General features: G+C 40.3%; 1 protein-coding gene across 4 annotated transcripts in view; it reads left to right on the top strand.

Annotated features, from left to right (window-relative positions):
• Positions 1-17,014, top strand: part of ephb2b (eph receptor B2b) — a 139,299-nt gene that overhangs the window by 104,502 nt on the left and 17,783 nt on the right. For all 4 annotated transcript variants that reach the window (XM_034205653.1, XM_034205652.1, XM_034205651.1 and 1 more), the window contains exons 6-8: positions 11,547-11,671; positions 13,614-13,776; positions 15,555-15,663. In XM_034205653.1, the coding sequence (XP_034061544.1) occupies positions 11,547-11,671; positions 13,614-13,776; positions 15,555-15,663 (397 nt within the window). The remainder of the gene's footprint in view (positions 1-11,546; positions 11,672-13,613; positions 13,777-15,554; positions 15,664-17,014) is intronic.

Raw genomic sequence — 17,014 nt, 5'->3', positions numbered from 1 at the left:
AATGTAGCCAGGCTACCAGGGGCTTTGCTGCTCCACTGGGCCGTGGTGTGAAAAGCCATGGTGCAGAGCCAGGTGGGACTGCCAGAACGTGTCGCTGCACCAGCCAGCCAACAGGGCTACTACACTGTTGACTTTAGGTCAGAAAAAGCACGGATGTCATGTGATGCAATGGCACATTCATGGCAAAGAATGTGATGAGTGTGACTTTCTATGGCACTGAATTATTGATAGAGTTGGTTCACGCAAAAAAAACAAAACATATATTGTTACATCCTGGCATTTAAAGATGTATTGCTACATTTAATGATTAGCTATACTGAGAAGAAACACTGTTAAAAGTAACACTTAGCCAGTTATTTAGTTAACTATTTGCTAACTAAATTAATAGATAAATAAGTTCTTCCTCGTTACAAAACGTAATTGGCATTTAAAGATGATAATCGCATAATATAATTATTAGCTATGGTGAGAAAATAGACTTTTGAAAGTTAGCAACAATTACAAATAATGATTTAACTGATAAATTATTTACATAAATAAATATATACTGTATATAATAATGAGAATTACATACAGTATTAGCAGAATTCAGATTACCATGCGAGTGAAGTAAAGCTGTGGGCTGAAAGATGAAGAGGTTCACAGACTGAGAGTCAGACAGGGACCACCAGTTTACATGACGTGCTGTGTGGCAGTGACAGAAGGTGTTAGGGAGGGCACATATGGAGGGTGCTGCTGCAGGTCAGCCAGCAGACAGACAGGAGGCCTCAGCGGGCACATGGAGCCAGGACTGACAGAGCAGGGAGTCACACATACACCACACTAATGCTGTTCATACAGAGCAACCTGTTTACAGCCACACTGGGGAGAAGCACTCCTTTACAAAGCCGAGTACAAGTATAAAGTAGCATCAAATGAAACTACTCAAGTCAAGTACAATTATGTCAGAAAGTTGCTTACGTGCAATACTTGAGTAAATGTACTTAGGTACTTTCCACCACTGACTACAGCCGTGCTTGGTGAGTAATGGATTACATGTAAGGTGATTATGTAATCAAATTGGTGAAGATGTTTCTTCACTTGCATGTGTTTATTTGTATTTTATTAGCATCGTTTACTAAACTGCAGCGCGCTTCTCCTAATGGAAATGTTTTGTGACGCTGTAAAGCGGTTGAACATCTCGGCCACCATAGAAACTAGTCATTGTAACAGAATAGATGTTTAAAGTAACCCTCTTAACCCTGACTATAGAGAGTGAGATAAGCCTAGCGACAGAGTGTGTGGTAAACAGCCTGCACGGTTCATCAGATGACTTTTGATAGCCTTTGCATGCAATATGAATTTAATTCTGACTCCCTTAAAGAGAACTAGCACAAGGAATGTCACATTTAGGTTACTAATTGATCTTGTTCATACGTCATTCAGCAGCGATGTGGCATTTTCTGGTTACATTATACTTGACATAGTATATGTACTTTTCCTTCAGGATGCAAGCTGCACGTTTAAGCCGGTGCAGTGAAGAGGGGAATAAAGTATGCACATCGCCTGCATACAGATCTAGGTTAAAAGGCCACGATCTCTTGGCTGTAAAAGGGAACACAATGTGAATTCATTATTGTTGAGTGCATTAGCTGTCAACTGCAGTACCTGAATAATTGACCATGCTTTAATGCAGTCATTTATTTATATACAAGAGCCTGATGATGGGGATAATTAAAAAAGAAGATAATAAATAAAGATGATGAAGCAAAAAGGGGTCACGGCCGAATCAGCACTTTGTTTTTTAATTTATTGGTATTTTTATTAACTTTATGGAGTCAACTTCACCAATTAAGAAAGTGGATCCGTGATAAACACAATGATACTCCCCTCTGGTTTACCCTTGCTCCTCTCTTTCTCGTTGCTAAACACACTGAAGTTTCTGCGGTGACACATAGATACATTTTTCCTTTTTAAGGTGGTTAAAAAACAACAAGGGTGTCATTGTCTGGACATTCTGGTTTGAACACAACAAGCTGTTTCCTCCTGCTCCCATACTCAGATGTCACTAATGCCTCTCATTTTTTAATGTAGCCTCAAATCACTCGCATAGATCACGGCGATCATGCAATCTGCATCCAGCATCATCCCCTCGAAGGTTTTAATGTGTAAATTGGGGTCAGGAACTTTATAAGCGGAGATGATCTTTTATAATCCTTGCTATTGTGTGCCACTCAGTACAGCGACCAGATAAGCACGACGTCTACGTTAAGCCACAAGTCATCTCAGTGCATTAAAGAACCCGAGCAGATGTGCTACATGCAAATTCCACGTATTGTTTATGTTGGAATATGTAAAAAGGATGAACTGTTTGGTAACAACAGGATGAAGTACGTGAAGGCCTTCTAGTTATTGTGTTTGTTCAGAATGAGCATCAATTCAGGCCTGACCATGTCACTTACTTCCCATGGCTGATGTCATTTTAACATGAACTGAATTATGTCTTTCCACTTTTTGTCGCCGATAGCTCTTTTGTTCTGCTTCATGCTACTTGTTTGCTCTTCCAACAAAGCTATTAACTCAATAAAACAAAATATCTTTGTGTGCAACTGTACAAAAATGAAAACAATAGCCCACACTGGTCTTTGCGACATTACAAACTATTGACATGGATTGTGTGGTTTGTGGAGTTTTCCTCCTCGCGGATGCCTGTTTTAGAATTGTTAAAATGCAGAAAAGCAGCTTTCTGATTAAAGTCTTGTTTTCCCTGGAGCTGTTTGAGTCAAAATCCTCATTCCACATCTCTGTGGTGGACAGCTCAAATATGGTCGGCTCAGCCCAATCTGCCCCGAGGGACTGAAGGACCACAGCAGTCTAGAAGTTGGATCATTGCAACGTATCTAGAGTGTCCTGAGCAACATGAATGGCCATGATAAGGTTCTCTACGAACCCAATGTGCTTTTGTGTTATTAAAAGAACCATCATCTGGCACCATGTTAGACAATCACAACTACTTTTTTATATAAAATAGACCCTATTAGGGATTAAACTATAAAGTCTCCTGGGGTTATTTCATGATGGTGTTTTTCACATGTAAACTCCCCCGAACCCACTCCCACTGCCTTAAACACCGCACTCCGTAACATAGTGACATCACTATGTAACACCACCACTTCCATTAGCTAGCGCTCCAATACATTGATTGTCATGATAGGATAAGGGGCCGGACTTCTCTAATGGCGCGTTTCCACTGCAGCGGGTAGCTCGCTTTAAGCGTGCCGAGCCGTGCGGGGCCCGTTTTTTGGTTGCGCTTCCATTTGGCCTAGTTTTGGCCCGGGGCTACTTTTCACCTTTTTTCTGGCCCGACTAAATCGTGGTTCTAGGGCCAGGAACAACCAGGCTGAGTTGGGCTGAGTATGCTAAACTAGAGAGAGAATCGCTGGCAAGGGGGCTACAACTACAACATGATATATTTGACCGTGATTTAATTGTAATACACGTTTCAAAATGATGCCGAAGTAACAACATACTGATACCGGTTAGTAAAAACCATGAATTAATGCGTTGACAAGTCTGCAGACAGACGGCAGGCGAAAAACCCTTTTAAAATGCGTGCCTTCTAAATGGAGCTTGGCTAAGCTAGACATAAATAAACCAGCGACTGTATTCGCCATGACACAGGCAGTCTGTGGTTTGTACTTGTTTAACTTTTGTCTTGTTTCTGAACAGATATGAAGAGCTCTGAGTGCTAAGAGCTAACGGCTGTTTTGTTTTTTGGGGCTCTCATTGAAGATGACGTCACGGCTCCGCCTACACTGCGTTACTATAGTAACTACCCCAGTTCCTAAACTGTAATGGAAGCGCAGCATAAAAGTGAGCCGGGCCTAATAAGGCCTAACCAAACCGAGCGAGGCCTGCAGTGGAAACGCGCCATAAGCGGTTGACCAATCACAACAGAGCCGGCCAGCTAACCAAAGGGTGGAAAGAGTTGCTGCAGCACAAGCAGTATGAGAAAAATAGAGACGTTTTTGAACATTAAAGCATGAAAACCTTTCACAGTAGAGGCACAATATAACACCATACAATTAGCATAATAGGGCCCTTTTCAGAATGTTTGGATGTACATCCATTTAATCACATAATAAAACATTTGATTTATATGGAAAACTCTGTATCATTAAGAATTGTGGTAAATAAAAGCCTTATATTTAATTATTCAAAGATAATTAAAGTGCCTCCAGTACTGAGGATTGTATTGAACATAATCATATCCCCTAATGAGCCATACTTTTTGGGGATTGTTTGAAGCTTTACTGAGTTGCTGCAAAATAATTTTCTCCGATTTCCTCTTCGGCGGAGTCACATACATAAACGTATCTGGGTTATATCTCCTCCGTCTGCAGATTTGCCGGCTCGGCTTAGATTTAAACCCTAACCTCTGCAAGCATCAGAAAACTCTTCAAGCCCCTGAAGTGCCTATTTTGGAATTAGCTTATGGTGTGTATATGAGTGTATTATAGTCCCCAATCTTTCCCAGTGCAGATGGTTTAATGCTTGATGAACTGAAATCTCACTTGTGTAGCTTTACTGCACTGGAAAATCTTTATAGATGTAAAACCCACAATCCTTTGCAGCTGGGGAAACAGGGCAGGCTGCCAGCATGCTAAAAGTACATGCAAAATCGGGCCTCTCCCTTTAAGATGGCTCGATGTGCCGCTCATAAATGGACGGCAGTCGGAGAGAGTAAAGCAGTGGCAGCCTGTTTGGGAGGGACCAGCTGGTTTGGGCCCTTTGGGAGAGTCTGCGCTCTGGGGAAACCGACTTTTTACAACGTAAAGGAAAAGGGATTTACGAGCCCTGACCTGTTCTCGCTACCTCCTCCCCATCTTCCCCAAATCATAGCGTTGCTCTCTGTACCAGAACGTCTAATCATATCAGAAGAACCACATGGTTGTAAACACATTTGGATGTAAGAAAGATATATAAAAGACTTGTTCTTTCTCAGAAGCATATGAGTCATGTGGCAGCAAAAGTGTTTCCTTTTTTTCTTATGCTGCATCTGAAACTCAAAAGTGTCACATCATGAGGTGGTGTTGTGTCGTGTTGTCAATAAAAAGAACTCAGCTGCAGGAAATAAAAGCTACTATTTTTATTGTGGTAATTTTCCCATACATCAGAATTAGAATCAGAAACAGGGTTATTGCCTAGTAGGTTAACATATAAAGATAAGATAGATTGTAAGAAAAGGGCCAACAAATAAAATGATATAGGAAAAATATTATTATTAATATAATATAATGTAATATAGAAATATTTACATGTAATATAGATATACCCCCCCAAAAAAACATATGCAGTATATTATCACAACATATTGGTAAAAACTAAATAGTACTAAATACATGCTCTTTCAGCAGATTTAAGAGTGACTGTGCCTCTTTAGTTCCTAGAGAACCTAAAGACCTCTCCATTCCTGGAAGTCTATCCAATAAGGGTGTTTCGGACATGGGCACCCATGACTGACCTCGCTCTGCTGCCATCCATCCGCATTGGTCTCCCTTCAGCAGACTTGCTTAATGAATGTGCCCATCATGTTCCTTACAGTAGGCCTACTTATTAATGATGCTTAACAGTACAACTGCAGCCAAACAAGGACATGGTCAAAAAGAGTGGAGAGTGGAAAAGCCCACCAAAGGAGTGTAGCATAATAAAAGATAAGAGACGTAAATTAATGAGACGGATGAAAGCCTCACTTCTGCTTGCGTGTTAGCAGAAGCATGCCCCATTAAATGGGCTTGGATTCAAATGAGTGGAAATACCCCTGTAAACTCCATCTTTAATTGATTAGGGAAGTAGCTAGGTGTTCAAACACAGCACTAAAACATCTATTAGAGATGTTTGAGCCAAACAGAGCCTTTTGTGTTCTGTGTTGTTGGGCCAAGGCCAGAGCGTCATGCTAGAAAAGACTCCAAAGCAGTCTTTCATATCAGATCCCGGGCTAGATAATGATGTGGGGTCTGAAACCTAATTCTTTGACAACAGCTGGGGCCTCCTATCCTCTCACAATTAAGCAATGTGATGTACAACCTTGGACGTTTCAAATGGACATACAGGCCTCTCTACTGGCCCCAGCATATTAACCTCTTTATTGTCTCTTTGAGCTGTTAGCATATTTGGATAGACTGGAGATTTATTTATTATTTCAACACAATCTTTTCTTAATTAAACGGATGGTTAAGAGGGAAAATCAAACACCCTGTATGTCACATAGATAATCATCCAGTGATGCATGTGGAGCTTTGGCTTTGACATGATAAATGATGTCTGCGACCCCTCTGCCCGCTCTCCCACTCCTCTGTGGTCTATGGCTAACTGTTCGAGACATATTCATCAAGGCCATTTACTTTTCCAATTCAGCCATCTAATTTAATTATATCAACTTACAATCCCTGTCGTTGTCATTATAACCGCTTCATTAGCTTTAAGGACATGAATAGAGCATTCATTGAGGGTAAAAACCTACAAATAAAGTATCCAATGACAGTGCGGCTCACCCACTTTGAAGAATGTATCTGACTTGACATAGTTATTGAAAAGTTGGTCTCTGGTACATAAATAACTTTCTTAAAGATCAAATGCAAAGGTTTTTTTATAATTGCCAGTAAAATCAAAATCATATAGCTACAACACTATCTAAGTTATTGCAGTATTAAAATCGGAGATAATATGCGTCTGGCAATGCGCAATATTTATTTTGTTCAACCCCCAACACCAAGTCCGACGATTTATTTTCTCAGCCGCTCCTCCGCAAGATGGCGTCGCGTGACATCACAGTGGCCAAACAAACAAACCTGGGCTTATCGCTCACAGCTGCTTCCGCCGATAGTACAACTTAGTTTCGTTATCATGTCTGATTCTGAGTAGACTATAGACTAAAAGCTTTAGGAATCAAAACTATAACATATAATAAGTACCCTGTATCAAGATTGATGCAAAACAAGTGACGTTTGACCTTTTTAGAGAGGTTTAGAAAAATAAAGTCCAGGCGGACTCACCACTGGGTAATTTGGGAACCATCACAACCAAACACAATGCTAACAGTGAGACTCTGAATTAGCCCCGAGCAAAAAATGCTAACCTATTACTGCACCGAAATCACTCCTAGCTCCCTTATTACTTATCCTAGCTCCACATCCAACACATTGTTTATGATCGTAAAGACACAGAATCTAACGGTGCCCACCTCTATAAGCACCCACTCGGCTGAAAGAAATGAACGCATGGCGGAGGGCTTTTTTGATGCATAGGCCTAATGAAGTGGTTAGAAGAATGTTGGGTTTTCTAAGTGCTCACAGCCACTTTTAATTGCGCGGGGGGCATTTTTAATTGGGCCAGGAGGAATAATAGTGGATTTAATCCCTATCATAATGCATATTGTTCACACTTTTCCGTTATGAGTGGAGGAGCGATTAATGAGCTGCAGATAAACTACAATGCTAACAGTGAATTAGCCCCGAGCGAAAAATGCTAACCTATTACTGCACCGAAATCACTCCTAGTTCCCTTATTACTTATCCTAGCTCCACATCCAACACATTGTTTATGATCGTAAAGACACAGAATCTAACGGTGCCCACCTCTATAAGCAATAAAACTGCAATTCCGTTATCTGCGTTATCTGCTGTGCTCCGTGCGCTTTGAAATCTAATCAAAAGTTGTTTACCTCAATTCTTTGGCGTTTCTGCATCGCCCGGCTCTTTCGTTCTTTCAGTGGTTTCTTGTGCTGAAATATGGAGGGGACGGCTCCGGGTTTCAGCCTCCGACGTGCTATTAATGCTTCTCCACCAACAGACTTCATGATAGCAGGATCAACGTTGTATGCATCACACGCGAAGTGGTCAGAACACAACTTGCTCCATTTTGTCGGTTGCCATCCAACACGATTCACTAAAAAAATCAATTTTTTGCGGATGATTTGGTCTTTGGGAAATGCATGTAAAACTCTCCCAGATCCCGCACCGTTCGTACAACAAAAAGCTCAACAATAACCCATGTTAATTCAGTTTTCTTTTCGAAAAACATGTGACCGAGACTGCCGAGTCGGGATATTTGGTCCAGAGACTGTTTGGCCACTATTACGTCACGCGCGCGAAGGCTGCTGGGAATTACATGTCAGAAATTCAGACGGCTTTGGGTCGAGTTTTGGATCGAGTTTTGGATCAATAAAAAGCTTTTTTTTGGGTGTATTATCTCGATTTAATTTTTTTTTTTAAATACAGGCAGTCTTAAAAACAACATTTCTATAAAAATGTAGCATATTTGGAAGCTTTGCATTTGATCTTTAAATCTTTGTTTTTTGTTACATTTCTAATTGTATGTAATGGCTTGCAATCCACATGATTTGAACATAATGATTGTAACAACAAAGCAAATGGCTTGAAACAACTGAAACATGCATTTAGAGGCATACATCAGTGAGTCGTGTTGACACAATGGAAAACCAACTGTTTACTCGACCCTGTGAATTATAGATTAAGTCGGGGGGAAAAGATTGTAGGTACACTTAGAAATGTGGAGTACAATGGAGACTTGTAGATTTGGAGTACATCAATTAGATATCAGAAAATGGTTTTCATATGTGGATCGTTGCTGTAGGTCGTACTGCAGTGAAACGCAGACTTGGCGTACTGCTACATTCCTCCGTCAATTGGTGGAATGTCAGCGTAGCTTACAATTCATGTTCTGAATTACCTTGAAATACACAACACAGCTGGATTGCCATTTTCCCTACATCTGAGTGTTTTCACTCTTCATGTATTTACTTTGCATTAAAAATCATTTTATTTTACCCCAGTTTGTTTTCTGTTACACCAAACTCTTATTGGTTTCTCAGACATGGCGACTGCCACCCCGCTGTCTGGAAGTTGTTCTTACGCAGAAGAGAACCGCAGTGTTCTCCTTCAACAGCTTTTCATGTTGGCATGTGTCCATCCTCTGTACATGAATACATGAGCTGCCTTTGTTTCTCTGCCTCTGTATCAGGTTACTGGGCATGGCTGCGCCGTGTGTTTAATGGAAATGCTATGCAGGAAAAGGCCATGTGGCAGTCTTAAATATATGTACATCCGTAATGGGATACTCGTGAGTTCCTCTTAGAGTAACTGTTTGCCTTATTAGGCTGTCGTCTTGTGACTGCAAACAAACTGGAGAGTACAGAGGGATGGAAGACATTCTTGAGACTTGTGTCCTGACTGCATACTGTATACATTATCGTACCTCCGGCTCCAGGAAAGCAGGATGATATATGTGAGCTGCAGAGTCACAGGCCATCGTGGTGTAAAGTGCTTTGCTGAGATGAAATACAGAACATCTATTTATCATCTGCTGGCAGCGGCACATTAGGACATGCTCGGTTCCTTGACCATCAGAGTTTATATGAGATATGATAATTTGATGCCTCAGATGGATGACTCTGTGTGGGTCAGAGGGCACGTGAGGAAGAGCTGATTAGCTGATGAAGATTTAGTTTGGTTTAGTTTAATGTGCCTAAATAATGTTAAATAAAACACGAGATGAATATCCAAACAGTTGCTTAAATTCAATAAAAATGACAAACTTTATTAAAAAAATAACATATACTGTACTTAAAATGTATTTGAATTTGAATACTAGGCATCAAATGATTTTTCAGGTATTTTTTAAAGATTATCAAACATACTTTTTATCATTGGCTCTACTCACTGTGGTCCTTTAAACACATGCTGTTTGCCAGGATACTCAGTTTCAAGCCTTTCTTTACATTAAAAACAACACAATAAATATTATCTAGAAACCACACACGCAGCTGCAGAATCTCTCATTATGGAGGCGTGGAGGTTGTAATTTCCCAGTCAGCGGAGTTTCCTCAGAGAACGTGTGCCGGTGGAAAGACGTCTCTCTTTATGGCCGGGACTCAGGGGAGCCACTGTGCTGCAGGCTGAGGGCTGGATGTGTGTGTGCAGCACGGGCCTGTAGGGGATGAGCGTGGGGCTTGGTGTCCATAAATCTCGCCCGGCACCCCCTCCCTCTCTGACTCCCCAGCCAACCCTTCCCTTTCACACACACACAGAGGCTCAGACTCAGAGGCCTGCAGGCCTTGCCAGGCTCCCCCAGACAAAGCTTTTTATCTTCAGCCTCTCTTAGCTTTACACTGACCCACGGCACCCTGAACTAATCTTAATGGTTGTTGGAGGATGTGAGGTGATCACGCTCCCTTGACCTTATGGTTGTACTTGAAAGAATGTATAACGCTTTAAGTCACTGGGTTATTCAAGACTGTAGTAGGCCACCCATGATGTAACACGTCTTTGAGTCGTGTGTTTACTGAAAGAAAGTATACGACTACAATTAGCAACAGGGCAATTTGTAATGCAAAAAAAGTAATGAAAGTGTTGAATACAAATTAAATAATGTTTTGGGTTGTTTTTTGTGAATAATTGTTTCTTTAAGATTGAAATTGTATTTACAATAAACGTACCACACACCAGAGTTCAACTGTCCACCGTGACCACTGCTCAGTACACTCTGAGGTAATGCATTGGCTTCGTATCTTAGTATCTAAACCATAGGTATAACCATATTTAAGACCATTGGTAAAACTAAACCATTGGTAAAACCGATGGTTTTAGATAATTTAATATTTAATTTAATTTAATTTAATAGCAATAATGTAAACTTCACATTATAGCCAACAGTTTTCCATTTATATGTGGTTTTATCTTTTTTTGAAATAGCCTATTTGTTCTTTGTTATCTCTGTATTCTTTAAAAATCAACCAGCAGCGAACTAAAGCTTGATTTGTAAAGTCATCTATCTCAATCTTTCAACGTGTCCCGAAATCATACGCGGAAATGTAAGGTGATGATGAAGTAGTTCTTGAATAGACCAACCCAAATAAGGCAAGTTTCTAGGTTTCTAAATGCTGATTTATTGATTAGCAAAGTTTTGGCAATTATTAAAAACCTCTGCTACCTAATGAACTCTGTAAATCATAGATTCAATTGGGAATAACGACTCAAGGTACACGTGGACTACATGGGTGGATCACTGCTGTAGGCCTTGGAAAACCTATTTAAGCTGTTCTCTAGCAGTTGTATCACCTGTGACTCACGCTATGTGTTTGTATTCATTTATGTGCCATACAAATGCGTTTCCTGCATGTAATGCACGGTGGTCCAATGATTTTAAAATGATTTACTTGAAGAACATAGCCTGTTATCAGCCGTTTGACAAGCGTAAATTAATCACATGAAAATCACCGTTGACACTGGGAAGTCCCGGGAGGCTGCTTATGTGGTTTAGCCGGTGTTGTAACTTGCCAACCTGCAGTGCATGTCTCGTCGTGAGACTCTCTAAAAGGCGGGCTGCAGTATATTACATGGGTTTTATGGCATTACGTATTACAACTTTGCAGTACCCGGTGTTTGGCTGCGAGATTAAAGATGCTGTAAAACTCAGCATGCGTGACTGTCAAGCATGTACTTACTTATTTGACTCATCCTTAACACACTGTCTTTGTCTCCTCGCAGCTCCATCCACAGTATCCATCATGCACCAGGTCAGCCGCACTGTGGACAGCATCACCCTCTCCTGGTCCCAGCCTGACCAGCCCAATGGAGTCATCCTGGACTACGAGCTCCTGTGTTATGAAAAGGTATCGCATCCTTCCTCCAAGCCTTCACTGATCACTTCCTTTTGTCCCTATCCAACTAAATCAATTCCACCCAAATGGTAAAAATGAATCTTTTATTTACAGAGGTGGGAAGTAACTAAGTACATTTACTCAAGTACTTAAGTACAATTTTGAGGTATTGGACTTTTATGCTACTTCATACTTTTACTGCACTACATTTACAAGTAAATTAATGTTATTTAACTCTTCTACATTTATTTAACAACCAAATGCATTTCTAAAAAATAAACTAGTTTACTCTATAATTCACAAAAGATTCAAATGATTCAATATTTTTATGAAAAATCAAACGGTAAAAGGCTACTTGATGCAACAATATTATTTAAAATTGTCACATATATGAAAAATAATTATACACACACATAAAGGACATTTTGCACAATAATTACTTTAACTTTTTTAACTAAGTACATTTTTCTGATAATAATATTGTACTTTTACCAAAGAAAGATTTTGAATGCAGGACTTTTACTTGTAATTAAGTATTTTGACAATAATGTTTTGGTAAACTCACATATACTGTTTATTTATTTTAATTCAGAATACCCCCTCAGTATCGTCAGCACGTCCTACGAGGCGTACAGTCAGAGCTTCTGAACGTTGCTTAGAACTTCTGCTCATTCTCTTCCAATTATAATCACGGTCAGTCACTGGAAAAGGAAACGGCTCTCAGCCCCGCAGTAGGGCCGCTGGGGATTGATGTGCAGAGACTTGCGGTTGAAACAATGATTCGCTGACTGCTGTAAAAATAGTATTCGAGGGGCAAGCTCCATACTGTCTCACAAGAACACTCGCAGTCACAAATGTGCTGTTTTGATTCAATGCAAAATGATCACTTAAATACATGCAGCCCTTTCACAGACATAGACAATCAAGCATGTATACGCAGCGTTTGTCTAGCTTTCTTCCACACGCTGAGCCGTTCCACATTTGAATATAATTCCCCTTTTCTGACACTGCTGGAGAGAGCTGTCAAAACAATTGTCCCGGCCCCTGCTGTGGCTCAGAAGTGTGCAGAGAGCAGCGGGTTGAAGGCAGCAGCTAAAGGAGTCTCACTATCCGCTCTCAGACCTGTCGAGGAGAGGGGGACCGCAGTGAGATTCAGCTCTGATCATCAGAAGGCATGACTCAGAAAGGCCCGTCTGACCTGAAACTGCCACCATATTTACCTTCTTATCTGCAGCTGCTGGATGTGCTCCTCTTTCAGTCCTGCTGCTTTATCTAACATTCTTTTTCTGCTATCAAATCATGGGATTTGCTCTATTGTGGTCAATGTGGTAATTTATGGGATGAGTAGCCCTGATTTTTCTCTACCATCCCTGCTCTCAGTATTTTAGTTACAGTCTCAGTGTAGGATCTTTTTTTTGCTTAGTAATAAAACATTTACAATTGTATTTGCCTATACATGGCTTATTTATGTATTTTTGTATTTTATTTTATTTAGTCCATGCAAGAGATACACATCTCAGGACAGTATGTTGACACGACAATACTAGCTTGTATACCAACAATATATAAAAATAAATATATTACAAATAAAAGTCAAAACAGAGGTGATAGGATCCCTTCAACATTTCAAATAAAGAATTTGACAGATCAATACACCCAAGAACCAAGAACACACATGACATGCAAAACATTTAAATTATTCCATATAATTCAATTCCAATTGTGTTGTTTTGTGTCACCTTGTAATGGTTTGATGGCGCTATTTCTTTCAAAAAGAATTGGCTGTGCAATGTCCTCAAAAAAAGTGCTGAGCTTAGTGATACTGTTGTATCATGTATCCCAGATCCAACCCATAGACTTTATATAAACATCATACCCTATCATATCCTTTATTCTTGTGACCTTTCACAATAACAGCTGTAAATATTTACCATGTTGCTTTTTCTTCTCCTAGGACCAATCAGAGGTTAATGCTACCGCCATCAGGAGCCAGACCAACACAGTGGTGATCCGCGGCCTGAAGCCAGGAAGCATCTACGTGTTCCAGGTCCGGGCGCGCACCGTGGCCGGCTTTGGACGCTACAGTGGCAAACTGTACTTCCAGACCATGACTGAGGGTGAGAATTCAGCTAATGTTCCTAAAAGCACGCAGAGCTGTCGTCGCCTCTCATGCGCTGCCCATCGAGCCACCATGATATGGATGCAGACAGCTGCGGGGACGAAGGGAGTCATGTTGTGGAGTAAACAGTTCAAATACCCCAAAACCAGATCAGTATGGCATGGAATGTATTCTGTCCTTCTCAGCAATAGAAAACACCCCACATGTTATACTGTCATTATTTTGTTATTCATATTCCAGCATTCATGATTTCTTTCCTCGATGTGGTACACGAAAGCCATATTTTTATACCAAAGATAGCTTTTGCCATTTTTCACCCTAAGCCTTTGAGTCAAGGATGAGGTCGGAGTTGTCTTATCTCTGAAGAGAAACGACTGGGAGAATATTGAGTAAACATCAGTCGTACGGGCTAATGTTAGAGTCAGGCCTGGGTTTTTCCCTCTGAACATCTCATTTCCTTCAGCCTGCAGCGCCCAGGGCCATCATTACCCCGAGCCTTCATACCAACATCTGATGCTGCCACACACACAGATCCCAGCGCTACAGATATATCTAAACTGAGTAAACTGAAGAATAAATGAATTTAGCTTTTACCTTTTTTAAAGGGAAGTATATTAGTTTGAAGTTATTCTTTAAATGGATTTTGTGTCCCATCCAAAAGTTGTTTCCTGCTCCAAGAAGACACTTATAACTCTTGTTTAAGGTCACAATATCCTTTTGTTTTAATACAGCTCTGAACATATTTAACAGGAGGGAAAAAGATGAAGCATTTAGTGTTTGCACTATAAACATTATTTTCAAACCCTGATTTCTGTATCAATTGGATTTTTATGTTACAGATATTCCAAGTGAACACTTATCTGTTCCGTTATTTATTTTGTAATACTTTACCAGTGGTACCTCAAATGAATGAATGCTGTATTTCAGAGTTTTAAACAATTCAAATGTTAAAGGCCTTTGAGTTCTCCCTCTCTGGTTAAAGTTATGGGTAACACTTTACTCTTAATTCCTAATATTAAGCATTTATAAGGAGTATATATACGCTTTTCATAAATAGGTACACATTAAAATGCAGTAATGCTTTGTCAAATACCAAACATCTTCCTCTTGGCACATTACTAGAGGCTGCTGTGGTAACAAATGTAAAACATTGTTTTTGTCATAGAAAATGTGTTTTTATAGGAGAATGTTGACAAATACTGAAGATGAAGTAACACTGTTGACACATAATAGAGCTTTATTTCTCCATGTATTTAATGTTCAGACAGTATTGATGTAGTAGACGGTAATACTTTTTGGTTTTCTATGGTATAATAGACAATATTCATGCTATCCAGAAGCAGAAAAAGAAATGTGAGGATCTTACTAATAATTGTATCTGGCTAAAAACTGGGAAGTTGTGTGTCATTTCCAGTGCTCCAGAGAAGGGCCTGGCTCTGCTCTGTGGGCTCGTTCAGTGTCTGGATCCTGCTCTTGGCTCCCTGATCCGTCTGGGTCGCACCCAAACATGCTCTCTCTCCTTACTTCACACGCTTTCTGCCAGATGATTTGTCCATATCTGCGGCATCTGAGCACATTCAGCTTTTGGAAAAAATCTTCCATGCAGTCAGTCAAGATGCCAAGATAATCGCTGGTTCACCCGGCCATATGTCCGTCTGTCACCCATCGCCCGCTCCATATGCAACGGCTCAGATGCTCACCCATATGTTACAGCTTCTGACTGTGTGTGTGTGTGCTTGGCACTCTGTTTATGTATGTGTTTCTTCTTTTTTACAGAGGAATACAACACCAGTATTCAGGAGAAGCTACCTCTCATCATCGGCTCGGCAGCTGCGGGCTTGGTCTTCCTCATCGCTGTGGTCGTCATCATCATCGTCTGCAACCGGTGAGTCAGTCGAGTCTCAGTCTCTTTAAACAAGCATGCTGTGAACCAACAAAACAGCTACACAGGCTGGTGAAGTGGAATATTTGTTCCTTTTTTGTGGTTTAGCTTCAAGGTTGCATGAAGTCTGTTAGCTTGTTAGCAGACAGTATTAACCTGCTTCTATGGAATAAGGTCTGTCGGTCTATTTATATACATCTTCTGAAAATTGCTCTAAGAAGTGTGTGTAAGTTCATTCAGAGCAAAGAAAGAACGAGTCAAATTCCTTGTATGTACTCACTCTCAATGTGAGTTGTACAGATAAAACCATCTGGTTTCCAAGATATTAATTCTTAATAGATTCCAGTCTTTCAGCAGCAGAAATAACACATATACTGTAGGTCAACATCGCTGACATTACATTTCTGTAGGTGATCCAGCTCAGCGAGAATCAAATGGTTGTTACTCTGCCAAGGTTAGGATTTCAGTTCCCGCTGGGGCCACTCATATTAAAACTGCAGCTTAGCTCCTGCTCACTGTTTTGATTCACAGACAAAATTGAACAAGAAGCATTTCTGACTATATCTTGCTAGTAGATATACCGCAGTATACTTCTTTCTTGGATAATGACAGACTAATGGCAAAGGATAACATGAGGTACATGAGATAACATTTCTGTATTAATCCCCTAGCGGAAATTGTGCATTGCATTTTTGGTTATTGTGGGAACATCGCCTGGACAAAATGGAAGAGTGTGTGATTGAGAGTTTTGCAAACTGTTGGACAGTTCTATTGCACTGTGATGGCCCATCACAGGACCTAACAGAGATATTTAAATATGTCCTTGTCAAACTTCTCGCCAGTTAAAACTTAGCTGACAAATTGGTAATGAAGTTAAAGAACATACTGCAATGTGTTGAAGCTAGTGTTGAATAATAGTTCCCATTATAATGGGGTGAACAAGGCTAGGGACTGATGTGGCACTAAAAGCGGAATGGATTGGAAAAACACTCAATTTGAAAAGTGTGTTGACAAAATGATGTAAACATTTTATTGTGGAGCCTACCTTGTGATTGATGGCTTGCTAACACTGTGTTGTTGGTCAATGATGCTTTCAGTGTTTTCTTCTTCCAACGATCATCAGAATCAGGTTTATTGCCAAGTAGTTGTACACATACAAGGAATTTGCGTGTGTGTATGGTGCATACATAGACACAAATGACTAAGAATTGAATAAAAGAATGCAGTAATGGAGTGTATGTGAAGTGGAGAGCGGTGCAGATGATAAAAAAAGGTAACCTTGAAGAGGAAAGTATACAGAGAGATGTGCAGGGTTCACAGTATTATAAATAACAAGATATTGATATGCATGAGC

Source organism: Gymnodraco acuticeps, unplaced genomic scaffold, assembly GCF_902827175.1.
Source record: "Gymnodraco acuticeps unplaced genomic scaffold, fGymAcu1.1, whole genome shotgun sequence".
Classification (NCBI taxonomy): Eukaryota; Metazoa; Chordata; class Actinopteri; order Perciformes; family Bathydraconidae; genus Gymnodraco; species Gymnodraco acuticeps.
Note: the sequence above shows the minus strand (reverse complement) of the source record. Positions and strands in the feature narration are given on the sequence as shown.